This window comes from Oncorhynchus mykiss, chromosome 26 (assembly GCF_057628025.1).
Source record: "Oncorhynchus mykiss isolate SJ-2025 chromosome 26, ASM5762802v1, whole genome shotgun sequence".
Lineage (NCBI taxonomy): Eukaryota > Metazoa > Chordata > Actinopteri > Salmoniformes > Salmonidae > Oncorhynchus > Oncorhynchus mykiss.
Genome location: NC_143047.1, coordinates 33711463 through 33728349, shown reverse-complemented (window position 1 = coordinate 33728349; position 16887 = coordinate 33711463). Strand labels below are relative to the sequence as shown.

Below are 16887 nucleotides of genomic sequence, written 5' to 3'. Positions count from 1 at the left end.
ATGACGGCCTAGGAACAGTGGGTTAACTGCCTGTTCAGGGGCAGAACTACAGATTTGTACCTTGTCAGCTCGGGGGTTTGAACTTGCAACCTTCCAGTTACTAGTCCAATGCTCTAACCACTAGGCTACCCTGCCGCCCCAAATCAAAAACATGCTTCCACTTGTTGTTGTGGTTTTATGGCAAAATGAATCAGGGGACTTTTGATGTTTCAGTGAAAGGTGTACGTGTGAAGGGATAGCATTACCTGGCAAGAGGAGACAGAGTTTGATCCACACACGAAACATGTCTGAAGTGGATGAAATCTGCAATGACTGTTGACATAAATCAGAATGACAATGTATTCCCTTAGTCAAGAATACAAGATCAACACTTACACATAATAATAATCATAGTTATGTAAATGTAACTTTTATTATGGCTTGGTTCCCATTAGAAAGTTGCATGGTAGTATTCCTGGGATGGTAGTATCTAGCACACCTTTTTACTGGGCTTCTCAACCGTCAAAAACAAAGCTTTAGTCTGCGTTGAATTAGTGGACCAAAGGGAAACATACACATCCACCTTATAAACTGAGAGTTTATCCAAAGCACTGCCTTCTTTGTGCCGCAATTCCATCTCTACACTCAAAACAACGTTGAGGCGCCAATAAAATGTTCGAGGTTCAATCGAAACATACTCCCATCCCATAAACAAATTTAAATGTAAATGTAGATAATCTAATGGTTGACTCTCTGTGTGTATAGTACACATCAAAAGATGATGGTTATCAATCATATTACCCCAATGATCCTATTAATTATGATCCAAACATCCTATCAATAAAAGTTGCTATAAGCGTTAACAATCCAAACAAAAAAATATACACTACAAGTCCTCCTAACCAATGGCTATATATCATTAATTTAAAAGTAAAAAAAATGATATACCATTTGCAGACAGTAGCTTTAAAGTAATGAAAACAATTTACTCACTTACCAGGGTCTGTTTCTCTCACAGCCTGACTCGGAGAAGGGAGGTAGTGCAGTAGGGAACATGATTCTACCTGTTGAACATACACAACGCAGAGGAGAGGCTTTCCAAAGTGCATGTGGGAGGAGATTGGTTCATTGAGTCTCTTGATTATGACTATATGGCATCTGTAAATGTTCCCTTTATAGCTGGGGAGATGGGGACTTTTTATGTGGTGCAATGTGTTCTTCATTTATTAAAGAATGCATAGTCTGGAAGTAGTTGGGGATGTTATTGCTGAGAGAAATTTTGAGACAGGTGAAACAGCCTCCTTATAGTGATGGCAGTCTTTTCTTTCTCAATGATAAGAAGTTGTGAATGCTTCATTAGGCTACTGTAAACTAATGCATAGTGTACTGCACCATAACTGGGCTGACTTCATTACAATCTTCTCCTAACTCAATGGAATGGAATCAATCCTGTACTCAAGCTTTTAAACTCTACATTGGGGGGGCATTATCCTTGCATCGACAAGGTCAGTGACCAGGGTTGCTTGGTTACTGTTTAGTTAGCCTTGCTGGGACCTTGCCATTGCAGTTTGTAGACATGGGAGGAAAACAGTCTGTGTTTGGTCAAACATCTGGCATATGTGGAACTGTCTTGATATCTCTGTTAAACAAGAGACTTAAATTGATTTTTATTTCTTTATGGCAAGTATGTTTTACAGTTAAAGGTAAATGACCTCCAGGTCATCTACCATACCTTAGCAGAGGAGAAAGAAGTAGGCTGGCCTTTTAAGTGAGTGAGTTAAACTGTTTTGTGAACACAAAGACATTATTTGCCAACACTTTAAAAATCGAACGGGATGAGGATACTCAAATAACAAATAATTTTGTTGGTTGGTTGTGAAGATACCCTAAAAACACACTACTTCGATACAGCTACGACCAGAAGTTACTTTTTTTGTAGCGGGTTAGGAGATTTTACGCAGCAGGTAAGGAGAATCAACATAGCAGGTTAGGATTTTTTAAAACATTTTTTTTTACCTTTATTTAACCAGGAAGGGCTCATTGAGATTAAAATATATTTTTCAAGAGCGCCCTGGCCAAAATAGGCAGCACCAATTCATTACAAAATAATTACAGACAGAAAACATGAAAAACTACAAGTAATCTAGTAAAAAGGATACTTAGATTAAGGTTAGGAAAAGGGTTAGGGTTTGGGTTAGCGAAAATGCTCTCAGATCATAACCTGCAATGAAAAGTAATTTCTGGTCATAGTTGTTTCAAAGTGGTGTGTTTTAAGGGAGTCCCATTGGTTGTGGTTGGAATAAAGTCAATTATTTACACATATAATATCCCTTCTCTGTGAGGAAAAAAAGAAACAGTTCAGTTTCATGGGAGAGAACTTGATTCTCTCTGAAGGTTTGGACCACATAATATACCTCTCTGCACAGGGACTCACGCCTCGATCACACGGACCGTGCACTTCATTCCGGGACTCCAGAAGTACATTCATTCCAATGGAACGCTGCTTTGCAGAGGCAGTTGCAATGCGTTCTATGTGGTGCTAAACATAGGATTTAAAAAATGTATGCGTCAAACTGTATTCGTAGACGAATTGACAGAAATGGTAGCAGTAGGTGAATGTTGAACTTTTGTTGCACCCATATCCAGATGATGCTGCGTTCTATTGTGCGCAGAGCACTATCGGTCTGATCAAGGCGTCACTGTCTAGTCGGAACTAAAAGTGTCTGATCAAACGAAGGGAGAACTATTTTCGATAGAACCGGAAACATGGTGTATGTCAAGAAAAAATATGGCGGCGCCCGTATGTAGAAATACCTTAACGTTATAGCTGACATTAATCAAGCTACATGTTGGACAATATTAATTAACGCTAAAGGTAACAGTGTCACACGAATAAATCTTAATTCTAGAGGGGCCCTCGTGTAATTTGTTGAGCTTGTCTTGACGAATAAACTAGCCATACTGGAGTCGAGCATTGCTAGCTAATTTTGACACACTGGTGGCATTAGTAGATGCCCGCCCGACCAATGACAGAAGATGTGGAACAATGTCAAGGCAAAAGTAATGGGTCTGAAAATACTCCATGGCTTTTGCAATTATTGCACCCAGAGGCATGCATCTGTTGGCGTGTGGGTCAAAAGAACGCCGGAGAAACATAGGCGTTGTGGACAAGTCCCTGGCAAGACTCGCCTATTTGCCACTAGGAACTACTTATCAACAGAACCACCTTGGAGGGTCCTTTTCTTTGGGACAGATGATTTTGCTGTAGAATCCCTCAAGCTGCTCTCTGCGTCAAGGTATGACACCCACAACAATTTACATGCCAGTGAGCAAAGAGGAGAGAGTCTTTGCAGTGAGTAACTTTAACCTGGTCCAATATCTGTTTGTGCTGTCTCATAAGAGTTGGAGCAACAGTGCGAACAGATCTGGGACCAGGCTAGAGTAACTTCTCGTCGCCTAATGTCAGTTGTTTGCTGTCATTATTTGTCACAGGGACTCCAATGACCGAATTGTGGAATCACTTGAGGTTGTCACACTATCCAATGACGTCCCTGTGAAGAAGTTTGCTGATCAAAACAAACTGCCCGTTCATGTCTGGCCTCTCGGGGATCTTCAAGGGCGGTTCGATGTCGGGGTGGTGGTGTCGTTTGGCTGCTTGCTTCGGGAAGGACTTATCAACCAGTTTCCATGGTGAGTAACTTCTCTGAAAGTGATTCATGCAATACAAGTGTAACGTTATAGCTTCCGTCCCTGTGTGCCCCTAGCTGGGTGCAAACCAGGGACCTGCACACAACACTCTGACTTGCCACCAAAATAAGCATTGTCATTACCACTGACCCAGAATGTACTTGTAGATCTCAGGGCGGGCGACATCACTTGCTCCATAGTAGCTACTATGTTCCATATCAGCTACACAAGCAGCAGACGCTCCAAGAAGTGTCAATCTTATGAACACCTCCAAAGAGTCAAACCCTGACTGTGTCCAATCTGTTTGATTGTGATAGTTGCAGCATATGTGTCTTTTGCCTCTATTCCAGTGGGATCCTGAATGTCCACCCCAGCCTTCTCCCCAGATGGCGCGGCCCCGCCCCAGTGTTCCACACCATCCTACACGGAGACACTATCACCGGGGTCAGCGTCATGCAGATACGACCAAAGAGGTAGGCTAACATGACCCAGAGCTACTTTCTGGCCCTTTCCCTCCTTTCCTCTCTTCCTTTCCTCATGGTGCTGAGGGAGGAAGGGTAAGTCATGAAAGGGACCAGTCATCTGCCAGTAACATGGACCTACTATTGACAAGCAAAAGTGAGGGATGACATTAGCAGATGGTTGTTTGTTCAAATGCATATTTAGGGATGGTTTCCCAACCTAATCCTGGACTGAAAAGCCTTTTTAATGGTGATTTTCCCCATTGAGCATGTGTTATAGCCCTGTACAGGACAGCTTTATCTGGGTCCAGGAAACTGCACCATAATGTCTCCAGAGGCCATCAGATTTCAATAGGCCTATATATAATAGTGTACTCTACTACCGTATTCACTGTCAAAGCACATACTACTATTCCTCAAGTCAAAGATCATGAAACCTTTGCACCTCAGTGTATCTCTGATCTGTGTTACAGTAAACCTCATTGTCTGTTACAGTAAACTGCAGTGTGTGTCTTTGTTACTGTAAACCTCGGTGTGTCTTTGGTCTCTGTTACAGGTTTGATGTGGGTCCCATTCTTCATCAGGAGATCTACCAGGTCCCAGACAACTTCACAGCTGACCAGCTAGGAGCTACTCTGGCCACCAAGGGAGCCCAGCTGGTGAGTGCACTTCACACTGTGTAGTTATAGCACCCTATTCCCATCGAGTGTACTATGTGGCTCGAGTCTTATGTGACTCTGTTGGTCAAATGTAGTGCACTACATGGGGAATAGGGTGTGATTTGAGCTCACTCATTTGGGGCGTAGATCCACAGAGCGTAATCCGTTTGAAGAGGCTTGTCAGAAACCAGTCATGGTTAATGTAAGCCCTCTTATATGGGACCTTTCTTATTTTGCTTGAACAGTTGATTGACACATTAAGGACCCTTCCAGAGAGAATCACAAACCGAAGGGAGCAAGCTCAAGACGGTGCCACTTTAGGTAAGAACATTTATTTACTCAACCAGACATTTGATGCTAGTAGTAATTACAATTTGAATGATAAACAATCAGCAAGAATTGCAACTTACTGCGAAAGCTGCATGTACTTTCTAAGCACCCATTTATGCCTCAGCTTAGAGTTGACTCTTCTCAACAGCCCCTAAAATCAGCACATCGATGAGCTGGATCGTATGGGAGGAGCAGACCTGTGTCCAGATCGACTGCCTGTTTCGTGCCATCGCATCCCGGGTAATAAGACAGACCAGTCATGTTCAGTTGGCACGAAACTAGAAGTCAGAAAACTTCAAACTAAAGTGAGCAGTCTTATTGGGTGATTTCAGGCCGTCCCTCACCTGTTTCAAGATGATTTTCTAATTCTGTGCATACTGAACATGACCTTGATTTACTATGACCGGCCTCTCAACACACATTGTCCAAGAGTGTTAAAATAACGCCCTCCTCTTCTCTCTCATTAGATCCCATTGAGAACAATTTGGATGGGCAACACCATAAAGCTGCTGGACTTTGCTGGCAAGTGCAACATTTCACCATCAGGTAATTTCCTCTTTTAATCAGGACTCTTCATTGTTTCCACCACTGCTTGGTGGTAGATGGTGGTTGACTCAGTCAGCTAGTTCAATCAGTATGCAGTAAGTAGCTGTGTGGACCGGCAGCAGTAGTGCTGGAGTCCACAATCTGTCTGGTAACATCCGTTTTGAATATTTTAGGTTGAGAAAGGTTGTGATTGTTTTAATGACAGGTCGAGGGAGGATACCTGTGCCAGGATCTATGAGTTATCAGAAAGAGTCCAACACCTTGGCTGTCTGTTGTAAGGTGCGTGAGCCAGGCTTTTCATCCTTGACACTTTCCATGGTTTACTATTATGTCAAAACACCTCAAATTTTGTCTTATTGAAATATGTCTAATATTAATGACAAATAATTCACTTCCTGATGTATCATGGCATAATATAAATAATTAACTTGATGGATCCCATAAGAAAATGATGACAAGCACTTTTTGTGTGTTCGGTGGTCAAGGACGGCTGGGTGGGATTCAAGGCGGTGATGCTGAAGAAGAGACTGTCGGCAGCGGACTTCTACAACGGATATCTCCATCAGAGCTTCCAGAACAGATCTGGCCCTCCCAAGCAGGAGTGCCTGTTCCACAGTAACAGAACTAAATTACATTCAGCTGGAGAGGAGAACTCATTGACACAGCTACACGCTGTGCATTAAAACACAAAACAACAACCTACTTTAATGTTATTTGATTAGATACATTTCCTGTAAAAAATAAAGGATCTATACTATGTCTGTTTTAAGACAACATATTTAAGAGTACACACAAGAGTAGTGTTCAGCAGGGAACACCGTGGCAAAACGTTTTGAAACTAAAAATGAGCATTTCTTATTGTTCAAGTCCAGGTAGTAACGACCCTCTGTTTCAAAAACGTTTTCTCTTATTTTACACCTAGTGGAAACTATTTCCTGATAGCCTATGGAACACATGAATGTAATAATAGTGATATCATGGAGAGACTGTTGTGTGTGAGTAGTTTGTTGTCGAATGCAAAACCCTCAAACCCGTTAGACTACCAAAATAACAGTTGTATTTGCATAAATAAACATTTACAATGTTCTGTTGCCTTTGTCATTTGCTCTATGACATTATCCATTACCATATTATGCATTGGACTTGGTAATATTTATCACAGTTGTAGAGATGGTGGGGTCTGTTTTAGAGATGTACTCTTCCCAGGGGACTAAATGGTACCGTTCCAGGCCGACTACATTGCAGTAGCGTTGCACAAATTAACCAATGATCGAATGCCACGTCATCTACATTGGGCTCAGATATTAGATTGCAATGCCACATTGATACGGCTCCTGACATGTTTGAGTTTAAACCTTTATAATAGTAACAGTTTGGCCTTCATCCAGGTGTTATGAGATTTGGTGTGAATCTGCTTCCTCCACCCGCTGGGACGCAGCAGCTGTGTTCGTCACAGCATGCTGGTCTCGGGGACGTTGTCTGTTAACTGTGAGGCTTTACAACTGTGTTCGTCACAGCATGCTGGTCTCGGGGGCATTGTCTGTTAACTGGGAGGCTTTACAAGAGGCACGTACCACTATGGAAGAGAGAAAGAAAGTTCAGAATTGTAGCATTTCACTAAGTTTTAAACAAAACATTGAAGGAAATGTATTTATTCACTTAACTTGATAAAGTGGGTGTGAATTAGACCAGTGTTGTCCAACCCCCTCGGAGGATTACATTTTTTATTTTAGCCCTGTTGATTCAACTAATCAAGTGCTTGGTAGGCTAATTAGTTCATTAGTGATAAGGATGTATCAGTGAAGTGGTAGAACATAAATGTCTGGTGGTTAAGAGAGGGTTGGGAAACACTGACTGCATGTTTCCTTTTAGTCATAAAGCTAGCTGCCGTTAGCTAGTGTGAATGTGTTTAGGGTGTCATCATACCTCCTCTGTCATCCCTGCTGTCTTCCTACCCTCTGTGTTAAAAGGAGGCTTCAGGTAACCTTTGAAGTGCTGCTTCACCAAGTCATGGAAAGTAGATAAGCAATCCTAAAAAGAGCATCAGGAAAGCTGAATATTAGCTACCAAAATGTATTACAGTTTTGGATGTCATTTTAGATGAGGCACAGCTGCATCAACTATGGTGGCTGTGTTACCAGGCCAGTGATTTACTACATTCACCATAAAACCAATTGTAATGTGGCAGTGACTTTATTTGAAACATTTCTTCAACAATGTGCATTATAAAGAGGAAACTATTTATGCTCTGTTCAGTCTACTAAACTGTAGTTAAATAATGGCCTCCTTATAGACATACCCGTTCTTCCTGTGAACAGATGTAGGTGAACCAGCGGAGCCCGGCGGCCACGTGAGTGATCTCATCCCGGTAGATAACCTCCAGCACCTCCACAGAGCTGCAGTCCCCCTGGGCAGCGAAGCGGGAGAGGGTCTGGGGGTGCACATCTAGGCCCCTTGCAGGAGGAGAGAGAGGGAGTTAGGTAGATGTACTTTCCCCGAGTCCAGTCGATTTTGAAAAGACAAGAATTTCATCCATTTTTTGTTTTAGCCACCCTGTGGGTATTTGTGGCCAAGGAGGAGTGACATTTCTCACACCTATCCAAACCTTTCAGATAATGTTAACCCCATGGGTGTATTAGAAGATGTGTCAAGGTAATAGGGACCATAATGCTTCCACTGCACTGGTAACATAATCATATTCTGTTGGTGCTGTAATTCAGGTGGATGCTGTACCTGGCTTCATGTACCATATGCACAATGGCTAGCCTCGCCAGAAGGTCGTGGGACGTATCCGTTGCTGACTGCCACAGTCCTGTGGAGACGAGCGGAGAAAGCTCAACTTACACTGGCTGCACTGAAAATGTAATGTATTTTTTCATAAAACCAACTGTGATGATATTAATAGTTAGTTAGGCCAGGATTAAATCCAATCTGCATTATAGCACGCGTGATACTTAAAAGTTAATTTCCGATTGAGCCGAAATATGCAGAGTTCACTGTGAATTAGATCTCCACGAACACGGGGAACATTGCCTTTCCAAAGACGCATTGTCTACAAAAGAGATCGGATTGAAGCCGGGCCTTAGTCTGGAGAAGCCAGCGAACCACCCACCATTATGAACAGGTAACGCACCAAAGAAGCTGTCGAGTTCTGTGATCCTCGTCTCTAGTAAGTGATAATGCTGTTGGGAACCGTAGAAATTCATTGTATTCCCAGGGTAACAGTCCATCCAATACTCACAACTGATACAGTACTACCACTTTTTATCCTCCTTGAGGAACACTGTCTTGCAGTATTATAGAAATATAAACATAGTAAATATACTTGGACTACCAATATCTGATGTACAGACGTTTGAACAACAGACATACATAACAATAATGTGCATCATTCTTAAAGGAATATTCCACTTTTCCCCCCAGCTTGTTTGAAAAAAATAAGCTGAAACTTCAGAAAGTGAACTATACTTAAAACAACACGTAACAGACCACATTAATGAAATATATGTTCAGACACTGACCTTGGCCTCGTCTCCGGCCACTTTGACAAAGTCGCTGAAGAACTGGCGGGGCAGGGGCTCTCCAGTGTCCAGTCTGACCGATGAGAAGCGAGCGATGACGTCCCAGGACAGGTCTATAGCCCACTGCTCTATGTTAGCCAGGGAGTGGAGGAGGGCTATCCTGCTAGCCTGGTCAGACACATAGTAAACACACACGCTCATATCAATCATCATTGATGAAGCATGGAATGTTGCAGTTCTATAGCCTTCGTCCGTACTGTATGTACTAATGGCATGACAACGAATGCTAATACCATGACAACGAATGCTAATACCATGACAACGAATGCTAATACCATGACAATGAATGCTAATACCATGACAATGATAATACCATGACAACGAATGCTAATACCATGACAATGAATGCTAATACCATGACAATGAATGCTAATACCATGACAATGAATGCTAATACCATGACAATGAATGCTAATACCATGACAATGAATGCTAATACCATGACAACGAATGCTAATACCATGACAACGAATGCTAATGCCACACACATTACACATGAACACACACCATTTACGCTACTGCTTGTATTTATTTTATTATTTATACTGCTGACAGTCACTTTTACCCATGCTCACACATCTAGCTCAACTACTCCAGTATCCCTGCACATTGAAATGATGGTGCTGGTACTGATCCTGTATAGAGCTTACCATCTAGTTTTTTCCTACTGTTTTTCCTTCGTATTATTTGTCTTACCTTTATATTGAATACTGCATTGTTGGGAAAGAGCTTGCAAGTAAGCATGTCACTGCACTGTTTCACACCTGTTGTATCCTGTGCAAGTGACAAATAAACTTTGACTTCCGAAGAGATTATTTTATTGTGACAGTGGGTAGTTAGCATGCCCATTTTGTTAATCTAGGAGTTGTGTAGTTCAATACTGGCATGGCATGGCCTTTTTCTCAACCGTACCATTACCTGTGTCTATTGTCATTGTCGTGTTTGGTCTTCTATTTGTTAGGCTACATGATTGATTGTGATTGATTTAAGTATCTACTGGCACCCAGCCCACATGGGCTTACAAGACACTACTAAACACAGCACCATTTTCCTTGTACTCAACACAAAATAAGATTGTACAAATTATATGCATATACTGTACAATAATCATGGCAAGTACAGCTACCATCTAGCCCCACTACACAAACAGTACATTACAAACAGTACAGCTACCATCTAGCCCCACTACACAAACAGTACATTACAAACAGTACAGCTACCATCTAGCCCCACTACACAAACAGTACATTACAAACAGTACAGCTACCATCTAGCCCCACTACACAAACAGTACAGCTACCATCTAGCCCCACTACAAACAGTACAGCTACCATCTAGCCCCACTACAAACAGTACAGCTACCATCTAGCCCCACTACACAAACAGTACAGCTACCATCTAGCCCCACTACAAACAGTACAGCTACCATCTAGCCCCACTACAAACTGTACAGCTACCATCTAGCCCCACTACAAACAGTACAGCTACCATCTAGCCCCACTACAAACAGTACAGCTACCATCTAGCCCCACTACACAAACAGTACAGCTACCATCTAGCCCCACTACACAAACAGTACAGCTACCATCTAGCCCCACTACAAACAGTACAGCTACCATCTAGCCCCACTACACAAACAGTACAGCTACCATCTAGCCCCACTACAAACAGTACAGCTACCATCTAGCCCCACTACACAAACAGTACAGCTACCATCTAGCCCCACTACACAAACAGTACAGCTACCATCTAGCCCCACTACAAACAGTACAGCTACCATCTAGCCCCACTACACAAACAGTACAGCTACCATCTAGCCCCACTACAAACAGTACAGCTACCATCTAGCCCCACTACAAACAGTACAGCTACCATCTAGCCCCACTACACAAACAGTACAGCTACCATCTAGCCCCACTACAAACAGTACAGCTACCATCTAGCCCCACTACACAAACAGTACAGCTACCATCTAGCCCCACTACACAAACAGTACAGCTACCATCTAGCCCCACTACAAACAGTACAGCTACCATCTAGCCCCACTACAAACAGTACAGCTACCATCTAGCCCCACTACAAACAGTACAGCTACCATCTAGCCCCACTACAAACAGTACAGCTACCATCTAGCCCCACTACACAAACAGTACAGCTACCATCTAGCCCCACTACACAAACAGTACAGCTACCATCTAGCCCCACTACAAACAGTACAGCTACCATCTAGCCCCACTACACAAACAGTACAGCTACCATCTAGCCCCACTACAAACAGTACAGCTACCATCTAGCCCCACTACAAACAGTACAGCTACCATCTAGCCCCACTACACAAACAGTACAGCTACCATCTAGCCCCACTACAAACAGTACAGCTACCATCTAGCCCCACTACAAACAGTACAGCTACCATCTAGCCCCACTACACAAACAGTACAGCTACCATCTAGCCCCACTACACAAACAGTACAGCTACCATCTAGCCCCACTACACAAACAATACAGCTACCATCTAGCCCCACTACACAAACAGTACAGCTACCATCTAGCCCCACTACAAACAGTACAGCTACTATCTAGCCCCACTACACAAACAGTACAGCTACCATCTAGCCCCACTACACAAACAGTACAGCTACCATCTAGCCCCACTACACAAACAGTACAGCTACCATCTAGCCCCACTACACAAACAGTACAGCTACCATCTAGCCCCACTACACAAACAGTACAGCTACCATCTAGCCCCACTACAAACAGTACAGCTACCATCTAGCCCCACTACAAACAGTACAGCTACCATCTAGCCCCACTACACAAACAGTACAGCTACCATCTAGCCCCACTACAAACAGTACAGCTACCATCTAGCCCCACTACACAAACAGTACAGCTACCATCTAGTCCCACTACACAAACAGTACAGCTACCATCTAGCCCCACTACAAACAGTACAGCTACCATCTAGCCCCACTACACAAACAGTACAGCTACCATCTAGCCCCACTACACAAACAGTACAGCTACCATCTAGCCCCACTACAAACAGTACAGCTACCATCTAGCCCCACTACACAAACAGTACAGCTACCATCTAGCCCCACTACACAAACAGTACAGCTACCATCTAGCCCCACTACACAAACAGTACAGCTACCATCTAGCCCCACTACACAAACAGTACAGCTACCATCTAGCCCCACTACACAAACAGTACAGCTACCATCTAGCCCCACTACACAAACAGTACAGCTACCATCTAGCCCCACTACACAAACAGTACAGCTACCATCTAGCCCCACTACACAAACAGTACAGCTACCATCTAGCCCCACTACACAAACAGTACAGCTACCATCTAGCCCCACTACAAACAGTACAGCTACCATCTAGCCCCACTACACAAACAGTACAGCTACCATCTAGCCCCACTACAAACAGTACAGCTACTATCTAGCCCCACTACACAAACAGTACAGCTACCATCTAGCCCCACTACACAAACAGTACAGCTACCATCTAGCCCCACTACACAAACAGTACAGCTACCATCTAGCCCCACTACACAAACAGTACAGCTACCATCTAGCCCCACTACACAAACAGTACAGCTACCATCTAGCCCCACTACACAAACAGTACAACTACCATCTAGCCCCACTACACAAACCGTACACTACACAAAGAGTACATTTCTCCTTCTCCAGGCAGTGTAAACAAACTGAGCAATCTCAAACCCCCTGCCTGAAACAGACTTCAAGTCCCTGCTTGTCCCGTAACCACAATACTTCAGGGTTTAGCACCAAACATTTTCACAGAAGATAACGTCTCAGATCGTTATACAAAGGGCTATAAAACACTAAATGGATTTTGTTTTTCCAACACAGTAGGCAAATGATCTCCTCTTCAGGCACTGTGTTAAATCGACCCTTCTCTAAGCCAGAGGGAGAGGGCCGGATGGGAGTTGAGCACAAACTGACCTTTGGCTTTTTGTTAGGTTCAGGAGGACATATGGTTCAGGGATATAGTTCTCTTTGATGACAGTATGTTCTAAGTTTTTAGGTCTAAACCATATATCAGCTGCCCATTTTCCCTTGTGGATCAGAAAAAGCTTGTCCTAGATTTGGTTAACACCACATGGTAATTTGTTCCTGAATATATACTGCAAATCAGTTTCACAAAAAATAGGTAATTATCTAGTTCCCAGTCAAACCCTTTTTTTGTGATTCTGCGTTCTGGCATATTCATCAGTCTGTTCCATAGACGTACCATGTCACCTTTTTAACTACCTTCACAACCCATATCTCCACAGATGGCCAGGTTTCGAGTCAGTTTATGCACACCAAGAAAGCAGCGGATTGCTCTGTTTGGAACATTGTTACAATTAGTATGTACTTTGGATCCCCATAGTCCATCACTGGACACACACAGGATTGAAACAGTTGAGAATAAGCACAGTAACCAAGGTCCTTTTCATTTGGTCTAAATCATTAACATATAGAGTAAATAAAGTGGGTGAGAGTACGTCTCCCTGCTATACACAGTAAGGGGTTGGAAACCAGGTCATTAACCTGAACACAGGCAACTGGAGCCAGATAAAGAGGTTTGATAACATCAGAGAATCTTCCATCAATTCCCATTTTAATGAGTGGTTAAATCCATATGAATTCAATGACTTTTTGACAGCTTCCCTTTTGATTTAAACAGAACTTTCCAGACATGTTTCCTCATGGAAGAAGTGGTCAGAAAGTGACGTTTTGGACCTGAATGCAAAACATTCAGGAGATAAGATGTGCTCAAAGTTGACCCATTTAGCATTACCCCACCATACCATGAGACATCCATGTCATCATCACTGGAAAAGATCAACGGTTTGATATAATTCAAAAGCTTACAACAAATAGGGTTCTCAAACTAAATGTAAAAAATATATATAAAAACAATTACCTTTAATGTCAATTATGTAAAAAGGCGTAAACTCCGATTTTTTTCATATTCGCATATGTTGTAGCTTATACCCTACTTTCCATCATCTGGGTTTTTTGTGTTGTGTCCGTGGTTGAGACACAACGTGCTCCTGAATAAAGGGTGTTGTCAAAAAGTGATCGAATTCAAATGGATTTACCCCAGTCTAAAAGCAATTAGGTCTCTATTTACCTAATCAAAAGCCTTCATAAAACCAATAAAACAGGCAAAAGTTGGTTCTCTCTCTTCAATTCTAGCCTGGACCACTGTAGAGACAGTATAGATGTGGTCTATACATGTTCTGGCTTTCCTAAAGCCATTCTGTTCTTCAGCAAGCTGACCAGACAGTTCTAGATAGTGAGAAGAGAGCCTGTTATTTAGGATGCAGGACTACAATTTACATACAGTGCTAATGAGAATAATCCCTCTATAGTTCAATGGGATTTTAGGCTCAGTTTTTTGCGATTTCAGAGATTCTGAACGTGTTAGTTCATACTGCCAACCTGTCTGGTCTGAGTGATTAGAGAGTGTTCTTAACACTGACCTGTGTGCCACCTTTGCCACGCTTGATTTTGCCCGGCTGCAGTACGGTCAGGTTCTCCTTCCTGCTTGGCTGGACAGGTGGTGTAGCCTGACCCACCTCTGTTATCTCCCCACTGTTCCACCTCTCCTGGACCTCCAGTGTCATGGCTACCTACAGGGATTGGATCAAAGTCAGTGAGCCAGTGAGATATGCAGTGTTGAACAAATCATCAACATTACACTATAGTCAAATACAAGCATTGCAGGTGCAGCGAAATAACATCTGCAAATCTGTGTATGCCACCAAAAACTATTTTTGTATGTTTTGCCATGGAAAGTCCAGGGAGTCTCTGCCTGTTTCAGACATTTTCTTTCCTTCATTTGGTGCCTAATGAACACAAACCAACACTCCATTCCCTCCCAGTTTAACACTTCATGAGGTGGTTAGTGTGAATGGGGCTTGCCTTCTCTTTGGGGTCTGGTGTGCAGAGGATCTTTGTAGCCCAGAAGCACAGTGTGTCCTCAGAGGGTGATGGCTCGACATCATCTACTGACAACTTGCCTGAGACAAAAATAGATATCTTATTAATGTACTTAACATCATTCAAAGCTTTGCCAGAACAAAATATCTTAGCTACTAGCCTGCTCTCAGATCTGTGTGTTCTTGCCTGCTCATCATCAAGCCAACAAGTTTGGCATGACAATTCCATAAGGAGATGGCAAGAGTGCAGAAACAGACTGTCACCCAGGCTACACTACTTTCCTTTATGTAATTGTAAAAAAAAAAAACTGTGATTGGTGTACATTGTTCATTAGGTATACTATCGCCTTACCATTAGATGTGTCTGTCTCTGGGATGGGACTTAGACACAGCTCATTCTGTGTGTTGATATAAATCATGTCTTGGACAACTCTGACCTCATACACCTGGTTCTGTAGACAGAAAAACAAACTTTCATTTTAGTCTCATGGTATTATTGATTAATAAGCTGTTGTTATTCAATGACCAAATTCTAATAACACATACAGTACATTCCCTAGTGAATGTCTTCACACCTCTTGCAAAGCTGTCACATATGTAAATATAAAAAGGGATTCAATTAGATTGTTTCATCCGCTTGTGATCTACACATTCTCAAAGTGAAAGAAAAATTCAAGACGTCTCGATTGTCTCAGGGGTGTCAGTACTTTCTCTAAGCAACTCCAAATGCCTGTCTCTCGCCCCCAAGCACACACATTAATGCCACATTGACTTCTGTATGAAGCCGATGGTGGTAATACATATCAATCTTCCCTTTATCACACTGTTTCAGGAAACCTATATTTAGAATACTACGAATAAATAGGCTCTGCTGGAGACCATCTCTCTCTACCTGTAGTCCCATGGAAGAGGCACCTGTCTCCAGGCAGAAGTCAAAGTGATGCCAGGGACAGACCAGAACCCTCTTCCCATCTCCCAGGTCCTCAATGTCACCGAGGTCAAGAGGGCCTCCTGCGCCAAGACAGTGGTTGTAATGATGAAAGACATCATCGTATGGTGACCATGATCATTTTGTTCTTATAGCATACTCTCATCCTTCTGCTTTATCCTATAGCCACTTTGGCACGTAGTTGTTTATGAATTAATCATCAGAACAGCAAGCTACCATAGCATAGTGCTGAGTGATTAATAGTGCTGTGTGCTGATGCCATCAATTAGGCTAACTTCTACCTTCATGGGGACAGGATGAATCCATAGCCCAGAATCTGTCATCTTCTGTGTGAACCAGGACAATGTGTTCACCATCCTCAGAGTACAACCTTGGGGAAACGTAGAGAAGTCATGCAGTTAGACCATCTTTTTAGAATAGGCATGGGCAGCTAATGTGTATATGCTAGCTGCTGCTATTCTAGCTATTTGGACTGCTTACTTTGTGCATGGTGAGTCAAAATCACACTTCTTTCCTACACATTGCCAGTTTCCGTCTTTGACAATTTCTCTTAATGCAGCGACTAAATCTTCCTCGAAGTGATCCATTTAAAATATACGATGCAGAAAATAGTAGTAAGAGTAATGTTGTGCATAACTAGCTTGCTACTGCTGCCGTCCATGCCGATGTGTGGCAGAATTGTTTTCTTCTGAACTACAAAATCAAATTGTTTCAACCGGATGTT

General features: G+C 42.6%; 3 protein-coding genes across 8 annotated transcripts in view; 1 reads left to right on the top strand and 2 right to left on the bottom strand.

Annotated features, from left to right (window-relative positions):
* LOC110526684 (uncharacterized) overlaps positions 1–2665 on the bottom strand; it is a 9182-nt gene extending 6517 nt beyond the window's left edge. Inside the window, exons 1-3 of one of the 5 annotated variants that reach the window (XM_090222815.1) lie at positions 2394–2665; positions 977–1043; positions 246–312 (exon numbers count right to left, since the gene is read on the bottom strand). In XM_090222815.1, coding sequence (XP_090078941.1) covers positions 246–285 — 40 coding nt within the window. In that variant the 5' untranslated portion in view covers positions 286–312; positions 977–1043; positions 2394–2665. Of the gene's footprint in view, positions 1–245; positions 313–972; positions 1419–2393 lie in introns of those variants that run through there. The other 4 variants (XM_090222814.1, XM_090222816.1, XM_090222817.1 and 1 more) reach the window with 4 other exon arrangements.
* On the top strand, positions 2655–6748 carry LOC118944394 (methionyl-tRNA formyltransferase, mitochondrial). Its single transcript, XM_036963166.2, has 9 exons — positions 2655–3275; positions 3472–3669; positions 4017–4139; positions 4684–4786; positions 5032–5107; positions 5265–5356; positions 5584–5662; positions 5868–5941; positions 6148–6748. The coding sequence occupies exons 1-9, from the start codon at positions 3016–3018 to the stop codon at positions 6343–6345; spliced, it is 1203 nt and encodes a 400-aa protein (XP_036819061.2). The 5' UTR covers positions 2655–3015; the 3' UTR covers positions 6346–6748.
* Positions 5103–16887, bottom strand: si:ch73-314g15.3 (Rieske and Ferritin_like domain-containing protein). 2 transcript variants are annotated; one of them, XM_090222807.1, is made up of 12 exons: positions 16644–16887; positions 16445–16533; positions 16107–16225; positions 15567–15666; positions 15198–15295; positions 14756–14905; positions 9184–9351; positions 8775–8844; positions 8396–8474; positions 7962–8115; positions 7589–7693; positions 5103–7238 (listed from the first exon to the last, which is right to left on the bottom strand). In XM_090222807.1, exons 1-12 carry the CDS (start codon positions 16748–16750, stop codon positions 7206–7208), a joined length of 1272 nt encoding a protein of 423 aa, XP_090078933.1. In that variant the 5' UTR covers positions 16751–16887; the 3' UTR covers positions 5103–7205. The 2 variants fall into 2 exon arrangements, with proteins under 2 accessions (XP_090078933.1, XP_090078934.1); XM_090222808.1 differs by having other exon boundaries at positions 8796–8844.

Excerpts from the sequence above, each read along its gene's own strand:
- LOC118944394 (XM_036963166.2), top strand. The coding sequence starts at position 3,016 with ATGTGGAACAATGTCAAGGCAAAAGTAATGGGTCTGAAAATACTCCAT. Across the intron at positions 4,140-4,683 it reads ATGCAGATACGACCAAAGAG|GTTTGATGTGGGTCCCATTC; the intron begins GTAGGCTAACAT and ends TCTCTGTTACAG. Across the intron at positions 5,357-5,583 it reads TTCGTGCCATCGCATCCCGG|ATCCCATTGAGAACAATTTG; the intron begins GTAATAAGACAG and ends CTCTCTCATTAG.
- si:ch73-314g15.3 (XM_090222807.1), bottom strand. The coding sequence starts at position 16,750 with ATGGATCACTTCGAGGAAGATTTAGTCGCTGCATTAAGAGAAATTGTC. Across the intron at positions 16,226-16,444 it reads TTCATCCTGTCCCCATGAAG|GAGGCCCTCTTGACCTCGGT; the intron begins GTAGAAGTTAGC and ends GTCTTGGCGCAG. Across the intron at positions 7,239-7,588 it reads CAGCAGGGATGACAGAGGAG|TGGTACGTGCCTCTTGTAAA; the intron begins GTATGATGACAC and ends TCTCTTCCATAG.